Below are 22,672 nucleotides of genomic sequence, written 5' to 3' on the forward strand. Positions count from 1 at the left end.
ACCAACAAGTCATTATTACTTTAAGTGAGAGGAAATACAGTCTGAGTAGGTCAAGTAAGGCAATGAAAATGGAAGAATACAAAATAGCAAGCAGAGATAAATTTGATTTGGTCAAATTACATCGGACTCAATAAGGAAAGGATTGATGCAAAAACATGTGGTATAAATAGACACTAAATGGTATGGAATAAATTACATTATATTACGTTTATTTAGCTGTCACTTTTATCCAAAGCGACTTAGAATAAGTGCATTCAACCATGTGGATACAACCCAAAAAAAGTACATTAAATATGCTGATCTACTTCAGGTGCTACCTTTAGAGACAATAGGAGACAGAGGAAGAGGTCATGTTTTGTTTTTTTGTTTTTTTTTATTTAATGGGCGGGTCCATCTGCGTTCTTTTCTGTTTTATTCAACGGAAACTCCCATTCAGCCGTTAGCAAAAAGTAGTGACGTAGGTTACCAAAGTATGCTAATCAATAAGGTTATGAATAATGTGAACGTTAACACTAGCTGAGTCAAATTTTGCTGTGCTACGTTTGGAAATAACTGATAAGGTTAGTTCGTATTTTTTGAAGTGTGGTTGTATGTATACTCCCGCGTTCTGAGGTAAAATGACTGTTTTTGTGAATGTAGTCTGGTGGCTTTAAAGAGATAGATATAACTGCTTCAGTTCCCCGTCAGAAAGGGCGGTCTGGCAGTGAGGTAAAGCAGCTGTGGACGGAAGCAGCAGAAAAACTTAGACAGCCCTTTACGATGGGGAGCTGAAGCTGTTATATCCCTGTCTTCAAAGCCACCAGACTACATTCACAAAAACAGTAATTTTACCTCGCAGAATACAGGAGTTGCTGGTCTACCGCTGCATTGATCGGTTAGTTTGTTTGTGTTATTGGGTGACATTCGGATCCGAACTAACGTGGCGTCCAGAGCAGTACATTACTTAGATTCCAAACTGGGAGCATGCCGACATTTAAGTTACGGTATGTAATACACTGATGCCGATAAGGATGTATATATATACTGTATATACTGTATACGTAGCAGCGTCATCATGCAGAAACCTATGTCAGGTCAAGTGGGTCAAGCATTTTGACTCCTTTCAAAGCACGATGGGCAAGTAGCAGTTAAACTGCCAACTAAACTGAAGGCCTGGTGACAATGACAATAACCCTGAACTTGAAATAGCCATGACAGTGGTATTAGTCTGGCTCACTTTAGATCACAGTCACTGTCTGGGGTTATCTGACATCATGTCTGAGGATTATTTTAGTTACGTAGAGCTGAAGGATATTAATGCCAGTCAGTAACAGTGCCACTGTGCCAAAGCAAATCTAGCTTGAGGGCAGTTCAGGACTTTTTTAAGAGCCCTTTAAGTAATCACCATGGTTGGTAATGTGATTTATCTGATAATCTTCTGGAGGAAATTTGACTGTTGTGTTCTTTCTTATTCCTCCTCATTCAGCGAGATGATGACGATGATGATGATGAGGAAGAGGACGAGGAGGAGGACGAGGAGAAGAAGAAGAATCAGCAGGCAGCTGGTGGGGCCGATGCTGCTGCTGCTGCTGCCGCCGTGATTGAAGGCCAGGTGTACGTCAACATCTCCCCTCCCGTGGTCGGCCGCGGTGTTATCGGAGCTCCCTCAGGAAGCCGTCCCCGCTCTCGCAGCTACGACCGCAACCTGGACAAGTCTCCGTCCCCTCGGATCGGATCTCTGGAGCGCATGTTGAGCTGCCCCGTCCGGCTCAGCGAGGGCGCCGGCACGACCACGACCCCGCCTCCTCCTCCGCGAGTCACCTCCTTCGCAGAGATCGCAAGAAGCAAACGGAGAAACGGAGGTTCGGGGAGTTCGCCGTCGCAGAAGGCGGCTGCAGATCCGTTCTCCTCCACGTACTCCACCCACTCCCACTCCTCTGTGGATTTCTCTCCCATCCCAGAGCAGCGTGTGGAGGGTGACAGCCACAGCCTGTCACCTGTACCCTTTACCAGATGTTACAGTCAAGGCAGCATCGAGCGACACCTGGAGGGGGCGAGGGAGACCAGGGCCAAGGCTGAAGGTACGTCACCTCTCACTAGATTTATTTATTTATTGGTTTATTTAACAGGAACAGTGCACATTAATAAACATGGCTGTAAATGCACCAGAGTTAGCCAAGAGTGCTATTTTCCATCCCCGAACAGATGTTACGAAGTCACCCTTTATACAAGATGTTACCAATGTAGCTACAGGGTGGATAAAGAAAAGTAGGTCATGCACCACAGATACAACCACCCGTTAAAGATGCTAAATGCGAGACTGGGAGCATTTCTATTGCCTCCACACGACTCTCAACATAGCAACAGCTGAGCTGGCGGCTCGTAGCTAACGGTGCTAACAGTGAAAACAACAGCAACACTGCTGACAGAGATAACAGTGTTAACCTGAGGGGGAAACCGGAGGGTGGGTGCTACGCTTCCGTGACGGCGCCGTCAGTTGGGACGGCGTTATCCTGCTGTAACCACCATATGAGAGCAGTGCAGGGCGGTGGCTTTGTGGCTGCACTGATGATTGATTCACTGAATTTGTCCTTGTGTGGTTGTTGAACATTGCAAACAGCAAAGATAAAGCATATTGATTCTGAGGAAAACTGCAGAATGGAATTTAAAATGAACTTAATATATCAAAATGCTGTTATTCCTTTCCAAAGGTTAACTAAACCTTCCAATAATTTACATGCTGACATTATGATTCTAATATACTGCAGAGGCTTAATTTATATATGCAGCAGATCATAGAGTATTACACAGAAAGAAAAAAAACAGTATGTTGAATTAAATTCTTCATTGCATCATTCGGTTGTACACAAACATTCCCATCATAAACGTTTTTATGGGAGTGTTTGTTCCCTTTTTGATCTGTGGTTGTTTGACATGTGTATGGTTTCCTTTCTGATTAGTCGTGCTTCGTGTGTGTGAGAAAATCCCCTTTTATGTATATGTGTGCTGAGAGCAGAGTGATGCAGAGTATATGTCCTCAGCTTTAGACGGGATGAAGGGTTGAAGTGGGACAGACGTGCTCTGAATAACAATCAGAGAGAGAGAGAGGAGATAAAGGTGCAGAGAAACCCCCCTCTGAGCTCTACATCAGCATACTGAGCTGCGTGTGTGTCGGCTGTTTTATTCTCATCCAGACAGCCTGTAGGCCCGACTCGTCCCGAAAACAAGGGAAGGTCAAAGGAAGTTACAGACGCTTCTTCTTCATTGTCATTCTGCATGACAAGCATCCAATCATGTTATTGTTTCCCAAAATGAAGAATCGTCTGTGCAATATCACTCAGCAGCTCACAATGTAAAGACCTTGACACACTGTCGGGCCGTCGGTGAGCGTCTGTGGGCCTACTTTTTACAGTGTGTCCCGCAGCGTTGGCTCTAGTCAGCCCTTGTCGGCAGCTTTTCATGCGTTTGAGAGTGTTGAATTGGCGGTGGAGTCCGTCGGTGAGAGAAAGCACTCTGATTGGCTGTTCAGCTTAAGCGAATCAGTGCACGAGAAGAGAAACGTAAGTGAGGAAAGCAAGCAAACAACTATGTATTAAGGGTGCTCTGTTCAGTCATTCACCGATCGTTATCGGACGATATTTGCTCTAAATAGTTTGATCGGTGGTCTCTATAAAGGCCGAGCAGAAGAGCCGATCAGAAGAGCCGATCAGATGACGCATCGATTCTGAATTGGTGTTGAGAGTTATTTCATCTCACGCAGCCGCAGAACGTACGTGCTATCTGTCCGTTGGCTGTAGTCTTTGTGGTGTGTTCAAGTGCAACTTTTTGACCAAAACAAAGGCCAAACAGTTGGACTTCGCGACCACCAGTTCTTTGATGTCGGTTTGGTGTTTCTTGGCCTTTAAATGCAGCATAGGAACCGGTAGCAGCTTCCATTGTTTCTATGTGAGGAAGTAATTAAAATGCTACACATAGCACCTTTGAAATATCCTGTGGAGTCAGTAAGTGGCAGCAGAACAGTTTTCAGTCATAACAAAGCAGGATAATATTATTAGGTATTATATTAATATCATTTTATTCCTCAGATGGAGACAACGAAAAACAACATTTCCTAAGAAATATAAATATATTTCCTAAATGATATTTTTATATATATATATATATATATATATATATTTGGAATAAATCAAAGAAGTACTCTGTATAGTTAGGTGTACAATAAATACAGAGAAGTTAAATGTGTACATCTTTAAAAGAAATACTGAGTAATTGAAGTTCATATATTGATAGATAGAAGATATACTGATTTGGAAAATATATCAGAATCAGAAATACTTTATTGATCCCTGGGGGGGAAATTGGGACTTTGGGACAAATTACAGTTGATCTTATATAAATATAAAGAAATAGGAGTATTTAACATGTAAATAATGTACATAATGCTACAATATATAACACAATATATGTAGAGAAATATAAATAACTAATAAAAGTACAAATAAGAAATGAGAATATAAGAAATATGTACAAATATTTGCCTTAAGACCTACGATGTATAACCACAGTGCAAATAAGTAAATGCAAAATGTTGAGAAGAGGGATCTATTAAATGTGTTAAATATTAATGCAAGAATGGTATTAAATAAGAATATTTCTTGACATGTACAGTATGAATGCAGTATTAATGACAGAAATAAGAGATATGAATAAATACTGGAAGTAGAGTAGTTAAATATATACAGTAAATAAACAGAAGAAGTACTGTGAGCTGTGTCACAAACAGAAACTCACATGTATTTAATTATTAAGTATCAAAGATGTCACCAACATAAAGATAAAGAACATGTATCCCGAGGAGGAACTGAGAATACAGACATGTACAGGCGAGTCAATGAGTCCATGGGAATATGTGAAGAAGCTGTAAGTGTGAATGTGCCCAGAGGCAGCCTGTGAGGAAGACTGTTGGTTTAAAACACAAAGAAGCAGGGTCATGGTGAATAACACAATATCTTTTAAAGCCTAATTCAATTAGATGAGAGAGCGTTTCCAGCCCATACGTCTCGCTCTCGCCCTTCATCAAGGTCCCAGACACCGATGAAGTCTGGAAAGCCCTGTGACTGTCCATCACATCACTTAATTAACATTTCTCTCTCTGTTGAGTGCACAATCATTTTATGTGAAAAGACTTTCTTTTTTGCATGGAGGCACTACTGTGATCGGTAGTGAACCGTCACCTTATGAAAGCTCAGTGTCAGCTGCCTGCTGTGTGTGTTTCTGGTTAGATAAACACACACACAGCGAGTGCTTGGAATTCCACTGGAATAATACCAGACAGTCAAAGAGAGACTGAACCAGGAGAGGAATGTCCCAGGGAGCTCCAGCTGTCCCCCTTTTTATACTTTTATACAGGCTGGAGCTCCCAACAGCACTTCAGGAACATTTCAAGAAAGAAAATCTACTTTATACAAATTCATTAGGAAGATAGATTATAATTGGTTTGTGTTCAACACACAGAGCTGACCGTAAACAGGAGAAGAGGCCGTGTGTCACAAACTACAGTAATAACCCCAATTGAGACGCGTATTCTGAATGTGCTGTATACATGTCCAAAGAATGCTCCTAAAACCTGAATGATATCAGCATATCCCACATGTCTTAATGTGCTTAATGCTCCATTAAGAATAAGGCTTCATTTAGAATATCCTAACGTAATATGCTGTTTATATGACCCGTATCAAATTAACAATATGGTCATATTCGTAATAATAGTGGAATATTAATGTGCACGTAAATGTAGTGTTCAAAATCCCAAAAATGTTTTGGTCCTTGGATAATGACAAAATTGATTAATTTTAATGTTTATAAGTCGGCTACTTTTGTTTTTCAAGCTTGGAAAAAAACGTCAGGATGGTTTATTTGTCTGGTATTATTTGTAATTTATACGGCTACTCTGGTTTCTGCCTTTCTCTTTTCTTTATTTTCTAAATGATGGTGTCTTGTAAGCCCTTTTGGGCTGGGCATATTATTTATGCATGACAATAATAATAATAAAATAAAATAGATCATGTAGTCCATTAGTACGTTTACATGCACCAAATATTCCTACTAAGCTGTTAACATTGTTAATGAAAAATATGTTTTATCAAAGCTTTCCACCAGTGGAGGACACACCCTCCCTCTTTCATTCCTTTAACCTCCTTCTTGAAAAGGTTGTAGTTGCGATATTTGTGCATATCTAAAAACCTTTTGTTACCCAAGTCTTTCATTATGTTTAAAAGTAGGTGTGTTTCTCCTTCCGACCAGAAAAGTGGGCTTTTCTTTTGGACATGCAAACTCTGCAAACTGTCGGCTAGTTGGTTTGTGTACAACGCGCAGAGCTGGACGTAAACAGGAAAAGAGGCCGTGTCTCACAAACTGCCATTAAAACCCCATTTGAGATGCATATTCTGAATGTGCTGTATACATGTCCAAATAATTTTTCTATCCCATGTCTTAAATGGAAAATGCTCCATTCAAAATAAGGCCTAATTCAGAATATCCAAACAGAATATGCTGTTTACATAACCCGTATCAAATTCAGAATATTGTCTTGTTTGGAATAATAGTGGAATATTAGTGTGCATGTAAACATAGTCAGTGACTTTTTGGAATAAGGGCAAAAAACTGAGTATTTTGTGCATGTAAACGTAGTATGTAATATAGTAAACTAATATAGATATATAACAGTCTGCCGCTGCTGAATGTACAGGTTTTTCTTTCCACAGTGCAGCAGTTCAGCTGGTAGAACAAAAGAGCACTTCCCCACCTGCTTTAAACCGTTTTGTTAGTTGACTGGAGAGCAGAGAGACGAAGGAAACAATGATAATATGGAAGGCAGGGGGGGAGAGATTGATAAAGATGTTTGAGGAAATAGGTCATCTTACACGTGCCTCAAAAACATCCTCATCAGTTTTCTGTGATGATTTAAGATTATAATGAGAGGCTGTGCAGCATCTCGGCACACATATATTATTCATCATGACTTCACTTGAGTCAGCTGCGTTGCTTCACCGCAGCGTTACAGGCCTCTTTAAAAGCCTTTTGCAAAGCAGCTCGCTCGCTAATGATGCTAACATGAAGCACGGAGCTGCAAAGGAAAAGCCTCGGCTGTGTAATGGATTCATCTAAGAGCTGAAGAGGAGGAAGAGGAGGCGGGGGAGAAGCAGATGGAGAAGGGAGAGAGAGGAGAGGAAAAGAGAGATGGGGAGGAAAATGGCAATTAGAGGGATGACGGAGCAGATAGAGGAGAGACAGAGAGGGAGTGTTTCTGTCCTCCATCCCCAGTGGGAGCTCAGGCCTGCTGGGTGTGTGGTGTTCCTTCCTCCTCCCTCCTCCATCATGTCTCTACAGCAGCTCAACGTCGCCCTCTGTGGCCAAGAGGCGTCACGGCACCCAGCTCAGGTGGCACCGGTGGGCCGGCCTTTACTGTGACAAACAGCTTGCGCAACACCGTCGACGTCACACACACTTTTCTGTACACCCTACACAGGATCTCTAGGAACACACACAGTAAAACACACACTCTGATAGTGACTCTGTGGCAGAGAAGAAGTGCAGAAAAAAGGCTTCTCCTCGCTGGTGTCCCTCCTGACGCAGTGCCTCCAGGTTCAGTCTGTCCTCATGTGTTGTCTCTGAATGTGTGTTTATGAGCCGTGGTGAACTGTGGCATGGTTGTCTGTGATAACGGCTGGTGAGCTTTGTGACTCATGACTGGGCAGTTTTCTGTTTCTACTTTATTTGAACCTTTATGTTTATACAGTTAAGTGCTTAAAGGACAAAGAACTAATCATGCTTATTTAATTGACTGGTTCGAGCTTCTGAAGTGTGAGCTGTTTTATATTATTTGTAAAGTGAAGATATCTTTTGGTTTTGGACTGTTGGTTGAAAGTAAACAATCTGAAGATGTCATCTTGGATTTTGGGAAATTGTGATGCAGGAATTGACTATTTCTGACTTTATATACACTAAATGATTATGTAATTAATCAAAAATATCAGCAAATTAATCTAAAATTCAAATACTTATGTTGTACCTTTTAAATTAAAGGAAGAGTGTGTAACATTTCTGTGTATCTGTTAGCAGAAATGGAATATAATATTCAGAACTATGTTTTTATTAGTGTATAATCACCTGAAACTAGGGATGCAACGATTGCACAATTCTGGACCGATACCAATGTTTAAAATAACTATTTGGCCTATAGCCAATGCTGATACTGCTTTTGTTTATTTTGTCTTTGCTGTTATTTATTCCCCTTTTGTGCCACGAAACAAAAAATTATATAAAAAAAAATAAATAACCGAGCTGTTTTAAAGTCATTCAGCATTTCATTACACTGTCTGTGAATGAGCACAAATCAATCAAAGGTCAAAGGTCAACTTTATATATGAAACAACCTTTAATACAACCCTCTTTCACTTGAAAAATATATTTATTCATTTATTTTAAATAACTGCTTCAAAATCCTTTTAGCTGCTATACAACTACCTACTCAATGAGAAGAATGTTTCAGTACATAGACCAACAAAAATATTTGTTTTGTGTAACAAATATTTCACAAAATATTTGTGTTATTAAATGTAAAAGCGATTAGAAACAGTCACAAATAATCTATATAACTTTTAGTGAAATTGATGCAACACAACAGATGAAAGCGGCCACTGCCATCGGCAAAAGTCATCTTATTTGCTGATAGGCCGATGGCAGTCAACAAAGCAAATATCTGCCAATACCGAGGTTCGGCCGAAACATCGGTGCATCCCTACCTGAAACTAGAAACCATTGAGTTTTAGTTAGCTTAGCATGAGCCCTTCGTATCTATACAGTGAACGGAGTCCGCCATGTTGCTCCTCCATGTTTCTACAGCAGCCCAGAACGGACAAACCAAACACTGGCTCTAGAGAGAGACTTTTCGCATTTTTACATTACCTGAAGGCCACCGTAGTTTTCCGACACGCTCGTGAAACTGTGGTAACGTGAGCCACAGAGGGCAAAACCGTGGTATCGCCAGCCGTCGCCTGACTTGTGTTGCTCCTGAAGTAGTGTTATTATGGTAAGGACGGCTTCTGTGCGAGGGCAAACAGCGTTACCACGGTTTTACACTCTGCGGCTCACGTTACCACAGTCTTGGAAAGGGAGGAGTGAGCGGAGGGGTACTCAGTTGGTTGCAATCTGCAACCACACCACTAAATGCCACCAAATCCTACACACTGTACCTGCGATAAATCCGACCTTCATGAAGGTCATAATGTTCAGTTTTTGGTTAGAGAGGTGATTACAGCTTTGATAGCTTCTATTCTATTTGTTAAACAACAACTAACCAGTTCTTTCTTTTCTCTCCATGTGCCTCCTCCATCTTTTCTCCACCCATGCTGTTCTTCTCGTGCTCCTCCAGGTGGCCTCTCAACTTCCTCAGACAGCCGCCCGGCGGTGGTCCGCTACAGTAAGGACCAGCGGCCCACCACCCTCCCCATCCAGCCCTTCACCTTCCACCACCAGTTCGCCTCCAAACCCCCGCAGCCCAAACCTCTGCTGCCCCGGCTCACGGGCTACGTCTCTGGGATGCAGGCCCGCTCCAGCTCCGGCTCCGGTTCCGGTTCTGGCTCTGGCTCTGGCTCTGGAGGTGCGGTGGGGGAGGACAGTGAAGATGCAGCTGAAAATGTACACAGGTACCAGGGGACTCTGGCTGCAGCAGCCCCTCCACCTGGATCAGTTCGACCCTCGCCTCTCGGGAGCTACTCCCCGGTGCGGCTGCAGGGGGCGCCCAGCTCTGGTACCTGCTCAACCTGCACCCCGAGCCCTCAGCCGTCACACAGCCTCTCCTGCCCACTCTCAGCAGGCCTCGCCCCCCTGCACACCCCACCGACAGGGAAGCAGGGATCGGGTTCAGCACCGCTACCGACTACCCCTCCACCTCCATCCCTGGGGGCCAAGAGAGGCACGGTGCCGCCAATGCTGCCGGCGGTGCAGGGACACTGTTTCCATCGTGGAGCTCTGCCCAGTTTACCAGCTCTCAACAGCGACATGCTGAGCCCGCTGGGCTGTGAGAACTCTGGGAATCATGTGGAGGGAAACACAGGATCTGGAGCCAGGACACATAATGGTAGGTTCTAGAGGAATTCTAGTGTTATTATTCAGAGGTTGTTCTCATGAGAAATGGTGCTGCTCTTAAAGAAAATAAAGGTTCAAATCGTAGCAACATTGATGTTAAGAGAAGCCTGCATTAGTTGCATGGCTTGATAATAAGATAATTAAAAATACAACAACTTTCAACATACATGCTTTGTGTACAGATCATAGACTGTATATAAAGATGGACGTTATGACAGCTCCCCAGAAATGAAGCCAAAACATCTGGATCGCCCCCTGCTGGCTGGCTGCAGTATAGCTCATAAATCTCACCTCCTTCATGTTAGCGGACGGGACATGGGCCAAAAAGATTGTTTCTGTCATTTTAGGTAGTTCTCATTTAATTAGTTATTTGATGGTATGAAAAGGGGACGAGACATCATGATTGGCAGCTGTGATTCTCTCTCGCTAGCGAGCTGCGTCCGTGTTCGGTTCGCTATTGGTTGGGGCGGGTGACCTCGGTACCGCGGCTCCACCAACCGATCACTACTGCGCAGACTCTGGCTCCAAATGGCGTCAAAATCTCCAGATGGCAGCTCCCGTATGCGGGATATTTTGGTTCACTTCTGTACAGTGGGAGGAAGTGGAGACGCGTCGTCCATCTTTATATACAGTCTATTGTACACATAATGGGATGGATCACACAGCAACACAAAAAGGATCATTTTAGATGGAAATCCCCAAATCACATGCTTAAATAAAATATGAGAGCTCATGAAACCGTTTTGAAATGTTCAAGTCATTTGTTGTTCTAAAGATGAAGTTAAAGATGCAAAACACACAATCACCATTTTTTAAAAGCAAACGAGGTAAATGACCATTTTTGTTGTCCGTTATATACCACAGTGTTTTTATCTCTTAAACCACTTGGACATGGAGCATATTATGTACTCCACATTGTTGAAAATGACCTCATAAGTTCCAATATACAGTACTTTTGCCACTGGATTCTACTACCCACGACTTTTTCTTTCAACTTTATGACTACGGCCATCTTTCCTGTGTTGTTCTTCTTTGTCACTGTTCTTCACGTTTGCTCTCTTGCAACTATCGGTCTTTCGATGATAGTCAGCATGTAAACATTAAAAGGAACCAGTCTAATAACATTAGTAAACTCTCACAGCACAAGTATTTGTACATGGGCAATTGCTTTGAAATCACTTGTTGTGCTGCACTTGATGGAAAGTTTCAGCCCTCACTCATCCACACCAGCCTTGTTAGTGTCTTACTGCTTTGATAAGACAACAGACGGCTGCCCTGGGTTTCAGTTATGTGAAAGTTATTAAAGGGATAGTTTACCTGTTTTAAAGTGGGGTTGTATGAGGTACTTCTCCATAGTCAGTGTATTACCAACAGTAGATGGAGTTTGGAGAAACAGACAGGAGTACCAGCACGGCAGCAAGGTAGCAAGGTGGCTAAAATGTGTTTTGCTGCTGTCTCTGACCACAGCAGTGTGTTGCTTTGCTCCCGTGCTGGTACTCCTGTCTGTTTCTCCAACTTTGGGATGTACCGACCGTCATCTACTGTAGGTAATACTCTGACTTTGGATCAGTACCTCATACAACCCCACTTCAAAACATCCAAACTATCCCTTTAAGTTCCGTGTAATTCAGTGTTGATGTACTCTTTGAAAGCAGCTCAGCTCTTGTACGTTCTTACTGTTGTCTTTTTCTCTTTCTTCTCTCCCTTCCTGCATGGACTTAAATCTTCTCCTTCATCTTTTCCTCTTGCCCTTCTTCTTCTTCTTTTGCTTTTCTCCCATATATTTCTTTCATCCATCTCCTCAATAATCCATCCTTAAACCCGACCACCAACCCCTCGATCACGACCCCAAAACCTCCCCCTCAGCACACCACCTCTCCCCCCAGGCTCTCAAATGGAGGGAGTACCGTCGTCGAAACCCTCTGGGCTTGGAGAGGCTCTCGGGGAGCCACTCTTCTGCAGGATCAGGCTCCCTCTCTGGTAACCCGGAACCCAGACGGGGCGGGGGATCACGACCTGCCAGACGGAACGTGTTTGATTTCCCTTCGGTCCCCTCCGGCCACGCGCTGGGACGGCTCAACGGTGCTCATGATTTTACTGACAGTGTTGGAAGCAATGCAGGATTATGATGATAATTGAAAAGTAGACTTGGATACTTGTATCTTAGTAGTATTTTAAGGTGCAAAGAATGCATTAGCTGATGGTAAAGTCACTGAAAAGGGTTCCTTGGAGGTGTTCCTCAAAGTCTCGCCTAAAGTTATATTTTTAATGATCCCTAACGGCGTCTAATGCTTTTAAAAGTAGTAATATGTGTTTATATGTGTGTCTGATCACCTGTGTGTGTTTGTGTGTCTCAGCAGTGGGCCAATCAACCAAGCTGCAGCAAATCTACAGCGACTTCCTGCCGGACTACTTCTCCATGACCGAGAAGCCTCCGGAGGAGTTCTGCCTCTCCCCCGACGCGTCAACGTCCTCTTCCTCCTCCTCTTCCTCACAGTCCCACATCTCTGTGGACCTGATGCAGAAGAGAGGTGAGGCTCTGTGTGTCTGTGCATGATTGACAGTGACAGTGGGAATCAGCGAGAAGTCTCTAAATATTTAATTGTATCTAACTGTACGCCGTTTTTCTTGGAGCTCATTGCATCTGTTCACTGCTTTCTGTGAGAACTGATGCAGTTTCTTGGTCTCTTTTTGACCACATGAACATTTCCAGGAACCTTTTTAGGAACTCAGGAACACTTTTTTTCCCCCGTGTTTTCAGTCTCACTTTCCACCTCTGAGTGTCTAATTTTTGGCCTTTCCATTCAAGCATCACTCAGTCATGCAACAGTAAATCATAAACAAGATCACAATGACTTTGAGTTGCTGTCCTGTCGCCTGCAGAGGTTGTATCTCAAACAAACAAATCCATTAAGGAGAGTTGTTTGTCATGATTTAGTTCCAGACTCTCTGCATCTCTTTGGGGTCTTGACTCAGTCTTAATTTTGGCAGCTATTTTAGATTTATTCTTAGTTTTAGTCACATTTCAGTAATTTTTATTCTTCATATTTTCAGTGTAGTTTTAGTCGACGACCACTCAGAACGTTTTAGTCTAGTTTTAGACTGGCGTGTTGTGTGTGTGTGTGTGTGTGTGTGTGTGTGTGTGTGTGTGTGTGTTTGAGACACAGAGAGTGACAGAGAGAGGGGAAAAGAAGGTGGAAAGTCACAAAAATAAAGAGAGATTTTGGTAAAGTTTTCATTTTTTAAACTACATTTTAGTCTAGTTTTTTTGTCAACGATATTGCATGTTTGATATCGTCACCGTTAGTGTTTAATGACGGCGGTGCCGTCTCGTCATCGTCTCAACAAAAAAGGTTGTTGATGAACATATTTTGCCATAGTTTTTGTTAATGATATCAACCCTGTCTTGACTCCAAACAGCCTTTAATGTCCTTTCTAATACGCAGAAGAGCCTTCAACAGAATATCACCTCTGTTGCATTCAGTATACTGTATGTCTTATTATGTTTGTGTTGATAAATATAAGTCATGGTTCGTACTGTGAGCCACAAAAGCTCAAAGAACGTATACAATACTGTTGCAACGCAGACAGAATCAGATAAAAATCTCATTTTGGAAAATCACATTTCCAGAGCCGGCAGTGCTGTTGACAAGCAGAACAGAGGGTGAAATGATGGCGTTGAAAGGTGCTTAAATCAAGTGCCTCTCACTGCAGAAAGGCTGCTTGACAGCGAGGAGGGTAATTCAAGGCCTCTTGAGGCAGCAGGTTGTCATATAATGAGCCGGGAGATCATCCATCAGCTGGATCATCCAGGTTTACCTTCCTGTAGTGTACTTGAGCAGGACCCCCAGGGACAGATTTATGGATTTATGTCATATATATTACGATTTATAGGTAAATCCAAAATACTGTTTGCTCAGTAGGAGTTGGATTGTAGTCTTTGTAAATGTTTTCTTTTCATTGAGATTTCGACATCGGTGCATTTTGTCCTATATCTGAGCAGACTGATGGCAGACAAATCCCTACAAGACAGTCCCAGCTGATCATTGCACAACGAGTTGCTGCTGTAGTAAATCAAACAATGAATTCATGCAGATTGCAAACACAAAGACAGCGAAGGACACAGCAACATTTGTGCTAAATTTGGATTTTAATGCCTCTCACTTCCCTGAAACGGAGGGCTAAACAGATAAGCCAAATCATGGATTTAGTAGAATATTACAAAGAAGAAAAGTGACGTTCGTTGTAAAGACTTGTAGCTTTAAAGTATAATTGATGAACTCCTCCTTTATTCTTTCCTCCCTTCACTCTTTCAGGTTTGGTGAAAGCCGTGAACACAGCAGTGGATCTGATCGTGGCACACTTCGGCACCAGTCGAGACCCGGATGTAAAGGTAAGAGGTTTATGGTGGATCTGATTGATGATTGTTAATACACCGTTCCTCTCAAGATAAAGGGCTGGTTCAAGCTCACACAGCAAGATTTAGAGGCACCACTAGCCTTTGCACAAAAACGTATTAATACCGCCGTAGTGTAGTAAAGTACAAAAGATCATAAAACCTTTCAGTTGGTAAATTACATTAGTTTCACACTCACTCAGATGGCGCCGTCTGTTTTCTCTCGCCGTTCAATTCATGCGTCAGCAGCGATTAAATTCATAAAGTCTTGATTCAATCTTCATTCTTAAAAGTATTTTTTTCCTTTTCCAGGTGTGTAGTGCATGTGTGCATTCAAGCTTTTTGTGTCAGTCGCATCATGTTTAGAACTCATATGTCTATTTGAGGTATTTGTCTTCACACTTTATTCAAACTTGAGTAGGTAACGTTGGAGAAACCAGCAAGAGTAGTAGATTTAAAAACAGTGATTCTATGTAAAAACTCAGCCCAGTGTTGCCAACTCTTTTCCAATGAAAGAAGCTAGCAGCACTCCAACAGCTCCTTAAGTCGCTAAATCTAGAGATCAAGTCGGCAACGCTGACAGTCTGTCACTTCAGGCCTCCCTCCAAAGCAGGGTTATTATATTACAATAAAACTGAGGCTAAAACAAAAATAAGCAGTGAAAAATATTGTCATTAAACTATATCCTTTAAAGAAAACTAAACTGAAACAATATTGCCTGGTAAAAAAACTAACAAAAATTAAATATAAATGAACATAAATTAATTTCAGTTTTAGTTTTTTTAGCTACAGTATAATGTATCACAACCGAAAAAAGGAGACAACATGAATTTCCGTCACCTCTCGAGAAGTTGAAGAACAGAAATTGAACAGACTTGACCCTCAAGGAGATGTTGCTATGCTGCAATTGCTTCACATCGGACACTAAAGTAGCGCAAAGATCTAGAACTAAAACTAGCAAACACCCTCTGAAAACTAACTAAAACTAAACTAAAATGAAATCGCAAAGTCAAAACTAATATAAAATAAAAACAAATTGAAAATTCAAAACTATTCTAACTTTGCTGCAAAGCCACTCCCCCAAAATTATCATTATGAACATAAACATATCATAATGAACATAGCGGCGAACATGGCTATTGTTAGTACTCACAGCTGTCAAGTGAGCAGCTAGTGGAAGACTCGCAATGAGTGCACGGGCAGAGTGCATGCAATTAGCCCGTCCAATCATTACATTTGTGCTGAATGACATGATTGGACGGGTTTATTACAGTCCTGCGTCAGAGCATTTGATTTATTGATTGCTGTCAGGATGTAATGAGAATTTCAACAATTATAACAAACATATGTTTCTAAACTACATTACCCTCCCTAGCTTTATTTAATAAGCCATGGAACCACCACCACTAATATTTTCAGACATTTTAATGGGTCCCTTGTGACTCTTCCCTTCGTCAGTGGTTTCAACCAGGAAACTGAATATCTGGCACATAATGTGTTTTTATTTACACAGAGCTGATAAGACAATTGTCAATAAACCAGGCTGCAGATCAGTCTAATCCAGAGAACAAAAGGAGCAAGCAAATACAGCCTATCACCAGTCATTTATTGATTGAAAACTTGAGCAAACGGATAATATAATTCACTTTATTGTTTTAATATTTATTTTAATAAATAGTTTACTAATGTACACAGACAAGCATCTTTGGCAAAAAAAGGGACCAGAAGTTTTGCGTCATTCTGCATCTTTGATCCCACACTCTCTGGTTTGCTTCACTTTCATTTCCTCTATGTTTCTCTGCACCCCCGCCAGGCCAAGCTGGGGAACAGCTGGGTGAGTCCCAACGTGGGTCACCTCATCCTGAAGTACCTGTGCCCGGCCCTGCATGAGGTGCTGCAGGACGGCCTGAAGGCCTACGTGCTGGACCTGATCATCGGACAGCGGCGTTGTCAGCCCTGGAGCCTGGTGGAGGCCTCCACACAGCTGGGTGAGAAGAACAGCACCGTTAAAATAGCTGGCGAGGCAGCGAGGAGTAGCAGCTCTCATTGCTTTATGCAGGTTTACATATTGCTGCCTTCAAATGAAACTCGTGAGCTCGTCTTTACAACATGGGAAGTCGTGTACACACATGCCTGGCGTTCAAGTAGTTAAGTCGGGAAGAACACCGCTGCTAAGCAACGGCAATATTAACGTTACTGTCGACGTCTAGAAGCTACAGAGGCTAACGATTTAGCAAGCTGGCAAGTGGGTAACATAATGCAGCAAATGTAAAGACATAATGAGGAGAAAGATGAGGCCGTTGGGAATCTAAACATTTTCCTCAGACATATTATAAAATTACAAAGAAAAACAATATACAACTAAAATTACAATATATTCACTTATTATGTAATGAAAAATGAACTTCCATGGCCTCCACCATTTCTACAGCGTCAACAAACACGTCACAACTCAGAGCTTTCAGAAACTTTCCACTTACGAGGTCGTGAATACGACAAGAGGGATATGGACTCGGAAAACACGACCCCATTTGAAGGCACCGTAACATCAAGACCTTTCATATCCATCCAATTCCATTTCCTGTCTTTAAAGATAAGCCACAACATGGTTGTTTGGTTGTAAGTTATACAGTACGTCAGAATGTTTCCCTTTATTGTTTATCATTTAAAAGTGTTGAGAGTTTCCTGAACAGAAGTCCTGTCAGGAAAGAGACATATTTTCAAAAGAAGAAGTAGATGTGTCATATTGAAGAAAAACTGTACAAATACATTTTTGCAGATGGATTTCTGGTAACATTATAGGTACAGTGATGACAACCATATTAGGTGCTCATGGGTAACATATAACATGTTGTCTGTTTGTCTCCGTCAGGCCCGTCCACACGTGTCCTCCACAGCCTGTTCTCAAAGGTGAGCCAGTACTCTGAGCTCAGCAGCCACAGCATGAGACTCAACGCCTTCATCTTCGGCCTGCTCAAGTAAGTCTTCTTTCTTTATCCCGCTTTACAAGTTCTTAACAACGATGTCTCTCATCCTAGGGTCAGGATCTTTAAAGAGGCTCTAATCGAGATATTTATAATAATGTGTCAAATAATGTGAGAACAATGTGAACGTTCGTAGTGATGAACCTAACCTTTAGTCATGTTAGCTTATTTTTCTACCAGATCAAATGCAATTTTAAACCATGTCAGCGTAAGTTTTTAGTGTAATAATGCCTAAAATTCTCTGCAGGAGAGCGATGCTGTTACAATTTAAAGAAAGAAAGAAAGAAAAACGATTTGTTTCTCCTTATATTTCAGCCTAAAATCTTTGGAGTTCTGGTTCAATCACCTCTACACACATGAAGGTAAAACTTAGTTGCTACCTTGTGCATCATTTATCCATCTTCAGATAGTTATTTGATGTCCATGTGTGCATGAAGTCTTCCTTCTTCTGAATCTTGTTCCTGTTTTGTTTGACTTTCCTCAGATATTATAGCAGCACACTACAGCCCATGGGGTTTCCTCCCCCTGTCGCAGGGGGCGTGCCAGCCGCTCTTTGAGGAGCTCCTCCTCCTGCTGCAGCCTCTGTCGCTGCTTCCGTTTGACTTAGACCTGCTGTTCGAGCCGCACCTCCTCCAGAAGGGCCAGGAGCATCTCCGCCGCAAGGAGCAGCTGTGCTCCGCGGGCCAGAGCGTCGACCAGTCCACTCGCTCCACCTTCCAGCTCATGAGGGGATGGAGCACCACTGTGAGCGAGATGGTCAGAGACTCAGAGGGGAAGAAAGAGAGGGCGCCGCTGAGACGAGAGGGAACATGGCCGAGGATGGAGGGGGTCGGGGCGAGAAGAGAGGGAGCGGGAGGGAAGCTGAGGTTGAGGAGCGAGGGGGAAGAGACCGAGACAGCCGGGTCCGTTAGTAGACCGGCAACGCTGGAGGTAGGGTTCGCCAATCTCTGGAAGGAGAGGGGGATAATGAGTGGACAGAGAATGAAAGGCGTAGGACAAGAGAGCCAAGGAGAAGGTGAGGATGGACAGGAGAAGGACAGGAAGAAGGAAAAAGAGGTGGAGGAGGGGCGTCAGCGGCAAGAGAGACAGGCGGGCTGGTGGTACCAGCTCATGCAGTCCTCCCAGGTTTACATCGACCAATCCACAGAGGGGTCGAAGTTTGTCAAGACTGAGAAAAGGAGGAGGTCATCAGAGAGACGACAGAACCAGCTGCCGCCCACCAGAGAGGGAGTGGTGGAGGGGGCCGAGTCCAGCCAGGACGGGGAGGGCTATAGAAGCAGGAAAAGCAGCAGCAGCTCTAGCGGGGAGTCAGCTGGATCCAGGGGGAGGAGGCCTTCATGGATGGGCAGCCCGCCAGACTCTGTTCTCACCCAGGAGAAAGACGCAAAACCTCAGGAGGCTGCAGGGACTGGAGCTCAAGCTGCAGCCCAGGAGGAGAGCCCCTCACAGGGACAGAGTCTGCGCTGGGGCCGGCTCTTTGGATCGAGCGTTGGTGCTCCTCTCAGGATGGAGGCAGCCGAACAGAAGGCAAAAGCTCAAAAGACCAGGTAAGTTAAAAAGAAAAGAGTCTAATGATGTTCAGTATTTATCTTATTGTCAACAAATCTCATAAAAAAAACAAAACCAACAATGAATGAATCTACTAACAAGTATCTTGTGTGATTTATATCTTCAGTACTTAAGTATTAAGAGCTGGACTATCACATTGTTTGTTTTGGTCTTTCATGGGATTTGTTACCAGTAAGAAAATGCTTTTAAGTTTGAAAAAAGTGTCATCCTTTTTACCAAACTTTACTTTAAGCTATCAGTGCAAAACATTTCCCACAATGTGTTTTTCTCTCTCAGGCCGCCGTCAGGTTGGCTTTCTCTGGACAGGTCTGTTCTCGACCTCGTAGCTCAGACTATTGGAGCGGGGAGCGGGAAGAAGGCAGAGCCTCCGGCCACACCCACTCACACCCAAACCACACTCCCACCAACATCAACCCAACCAACTGAAGCCAGACAACACTCTCCATGGTAAGCATATACTAGACATGATGCACTGTTCTGTTCATGGATGGATTACTGAACGGGCCTACCAGGCACTACCCTGGCCATCACTTACAAAATGTCAGTCAAAGAGACATGAACCAACCAGGAAGAGACTCAAAATGACTACAAATTGACCAAAACAACTACAGAGAGATGCAAAACAGCTGCTAAGAGACACAAAGACAAAACAACCACAGACAAAAAACAACGACAACCAAATTGAGAAACTGCAGCAAGGGAATGTTTGCTTCAAAAATGACTAGAATTATTAATTATCACCAGTCATTTTCTGTCCATTTACTAATAGATGTCCTCCGTTGTTCCTCAGTGAAGTACGAGCGTTGTGCCACCACATAGCCACCGAGCCCGGCCAGCTGAGCTTCAACAAGGGCGACATCCTGCGGGTCCTGAGCAAGGCCGACCCGGACTGGCTGCTGTGCTCCCTGGGCTCCACCCGGGGCTTGGTCCCCATCATCTATGTCACCCTCAAAGGCATGGAGGACAGCCAGGACGCCGGTGGACTCGGACAGTGTTGAGCCAAGAGGAATTAATGCAAGATGAAGGCAAAGGAGACAGACAGTATCGCTGCCACTGAAACCTGTTTCTGAGAGAACTGTATGAAAAAAAAACATTGTAGAAAACATATGCAGATGATGTACAGACACATGCGAGAGAAGCATGCACAAACTCACACATCTACTTCAAGGGTACATCCAGACAAAGTATGCATGCATACATCCAAAAACCAAAAGACCAGACGAGAAACCCAAAGACACTCCGACACTTCTCTCTCTGCCTGAAGCGGCGCTTCTACTAGCTTAGCTACGTGACTGTGCGGTCTCTATATCATCCATCTCTACATGCGTCAAAACAAGGAGGCGCTGATCACAGATGGTGAACTTCACAATATGATAATATAACATGCCTAGCTGCACTTTGCTGTACTGTCTATACGCTCACCTCGCTGTGCCACACTCTGAACACAGTCGAACGCCGGGGTCCGTTTCATGTCCTGTTGCTTACTTGGTGACGGTTGATCTTTTAGTGAATCTTTGCTTTTTATGGTAAGATTTAAGGTGGTTGATGTAGAAGCAAAAAAAAGAAATGTTTTGATCCATGTCTGCCCCAGTTGCAGAGATTCAGCATATTCTTCTTCTTATTATTATTATTAGTGGGAGAATAAAAAACCACACAGGAGTTTGTTTAGATGGCTGTTCAACCCCAGAGAGAAGAAGGCAAAAGGACAAATCTGTCTTATTTGATCACTGCTCATCAAAGCCTGTTAATATGGAGACGAAAGGACGGATCGACTGACAAGCAAATTGCCTTTTTTTGACCTCCTTTACCTGACAACATTCACCACAGCTGACATTGTTTAAAGTTACTATGAGGAACTTTTAACTGGTTATGAGACAGTATCAAGGTACACACCTACATCAGTAAACGAGACGGATTGGCTATTTCTATATAGTTATTCTTAATGCTTGTTATCGGTGCCACCGGGTCAGACTCTGTGCGAAATCAGACGAAATCATGAAACTCCTTCAGCTCAGACTCCAGCGGGGCCTCCAGCAGCGGACAGGCCCAGATCCACATCTGGCTTCGCTGCCGCCTAGGTGGAGAGCTCCGTGCCCGGCAGCAGCAGCAGCTCCTCCTCCGGCCAGGAGCAGAGCTTCGTCCCACTGGGAGCCAACACCAATACCACGCTGCTGGAGGCCCAGGCCGTATTGCTGGGCCCGCTGGAGGGAAGGGAGGCATGGGACAACCAGAACCAGAACTGAACGGGGCAGACTGTCAGACCCTGCTGTAGTAGAGGTTTTCTAAAGTCCCAGACACACCAAGCTGACATCGAAGAACTAGCGGCGATGAAGGCCGATCACGTCACCTTTGTTTTGGTTGCACGCAAACAGACCGCAAAGACTATAGCTGACGGCCAGTCAGCACGTACGTTCTGCTCCTGCGTGAGAGGAAATAACTCTCCACACCACCAGGTAGTGGTAGTCTGTGTTCATCATTCAAAAAGGGCAACAGGAAGGCCGAGGTTGGCGGATATACAAGCCGTTGTTATGATACGTACATGAAACGAAGCGGCCATTGCCGACCATTTTCACGCCACTCTCACTCATCACTTCGTCACAACGTTGTTGTGAAAATATCCGTGTATTGGAATGACCAGATGAGAAGAAGATGAAAAATGAAAAATGAGAAGAGTCTTCTATGTTTTTCCTCTTGACTTTGCTCGTTGGCTCGCTTTCCTCACGTCCGTTTCTCTTCTCGTGCACTGATTCGCTCAATCTGAATATCCAATCAGAGTGATTTCTCTCACTGACAAGCTCTGCCGCCGTTTCATCATGCTGAATCGGCCGAAAAGCCTCCGACACACGCAGTCTAAAGCCGACGGTGCGGGACACACCGAACTGTCTGATGGCCAACAATCGGCTTGGTGTGTCAGGGCCTTTAAGGGACTCTGGTGCTCAGAAACAAAACCACTTTCGTCCACAGGGACCGCCAACATTAACAAAAAATTAAAGTTCCTCATAGTAACTTTAAGTTAATGTAACCTGACAAAAATGACGTCTCTTTCCCTACAATCCTGTTTCACCGGTTCCTGCCACATCCTGCACCTCGTCCCCCCCCCTCAGTCTCTCATCACAGGACACTTCATTCAAGCGAGTGGCTGCAGTCTGAGCTGATGTACATTTGATCTAATGGTACATACTGTAAATGCATAATATGACTTACACATGTGGGGTAAGTTCTATTTATTTATTGAGCAGCAGAAGCGTCTACTGTCACTGGACGGATGTCCAATGAAAGCAAAGCATAGATGTGGAGATGTGTGTGGAGGCCTTTGTGAATGTGTTGGGGATCCAGCCTGGAAATAATTATTGCTAATTAGTTTATATGCATTTTAAATGATTTTATCTATGCCTTAAAGCTATGAAGGAAAAAAAGGGAGAATTGCTGTGATGGACACTTAAAGGCTAGTGACCTAATATGTGTCCTAATATTATATTTTGTATGCTCTTACGTGTCAAACTTGACATTTTCCCCAGATTTATGACAGTATAGAGGGGATATTTTTGTTGATATTTAAAGGGAAACCCCAACACATGTTGTGATGGTGGCTCTG

General features: G+C 43.4%; 1 protein-coding gene across 5 annotated transcripts in view; it reads left to right on the forward strand.

Annotated features, from left to right (window-relative positions):
• Window positions 1–20,640, forward strand: part of rusc2 (RUN and SH3 domain containing 2) — a 44,226-nt gene extending 23,586 nt beyond the window's left edge. Inside the window, exons 3-13 of one of the 5 annotated variants that reach the window (XM_037777343.1) lie at window positions 1,466–2,060; window positions 9,413–10,120; window positions 11,995–12,210; window positions 12,486–12,659; window positions 14,445–14,521; window positions 16,338–16,512; window positions 17,397–17,502; window positions 17,824–17,870; window positions 17,993–19,055; window positions 19,354–19,524; window positions 19,847–19,982. In XM_037777343.1, the coding sequence (XP_037633271.1) occupies window positions 1,466–2,060; window positions 9,413–10,120; window positions 11,995–12,210; window positions 12,486–12,659; window positions 14,445–14,521; window positions 16,338–16,512; window positions 17,397–17,502; window positions 17,824–17,870; window positions 17,993–19,055; window positions 19,354–19,524; window position 19,847 (3,333 nt within the window). In that variant the 3' untranslated portion in view covers window positions 19,848–19,982. Of the gene's footprint in view, window positions 1–1,465; window positions 2,061–9,412; window positions 10,121–11,994; window positions 12,211–12,485; window positions 12,660–14,444; window positions 14,522–16,337; window positions 16,513–17,396; window positions 17,503–17,823; window positions 17,871–17,992; window positions 19,056–19,353; window positions 19,525–19,846 lie in introns of all 5 variants that reach the window. The other 4 variants (XM_037777341.1, XM_037777342.1, XM_037777344.1 and 1 more) reach the window with 4 other exon arrangements.
• The last annotated feature ends 2,032 nt before the right edge of the window (window positions 20,641–22,672 follow it).

Source organism: Sebastes umbrosus, chromosome 8, assembly GCF_015220745.1.
Source record: "Sebastes umbrosus isolate fSebUmb1 chromosome 8, fSebUmb1.pri, whole genome shotgun sequence".
Taxonomy (NCBI): domain Eukaryota; kingdom Metazoa; phylum Chordata; class Actinopteri; order Perciformes; family Sebastidae; genus Sebastes; species Sebastes umbrosus.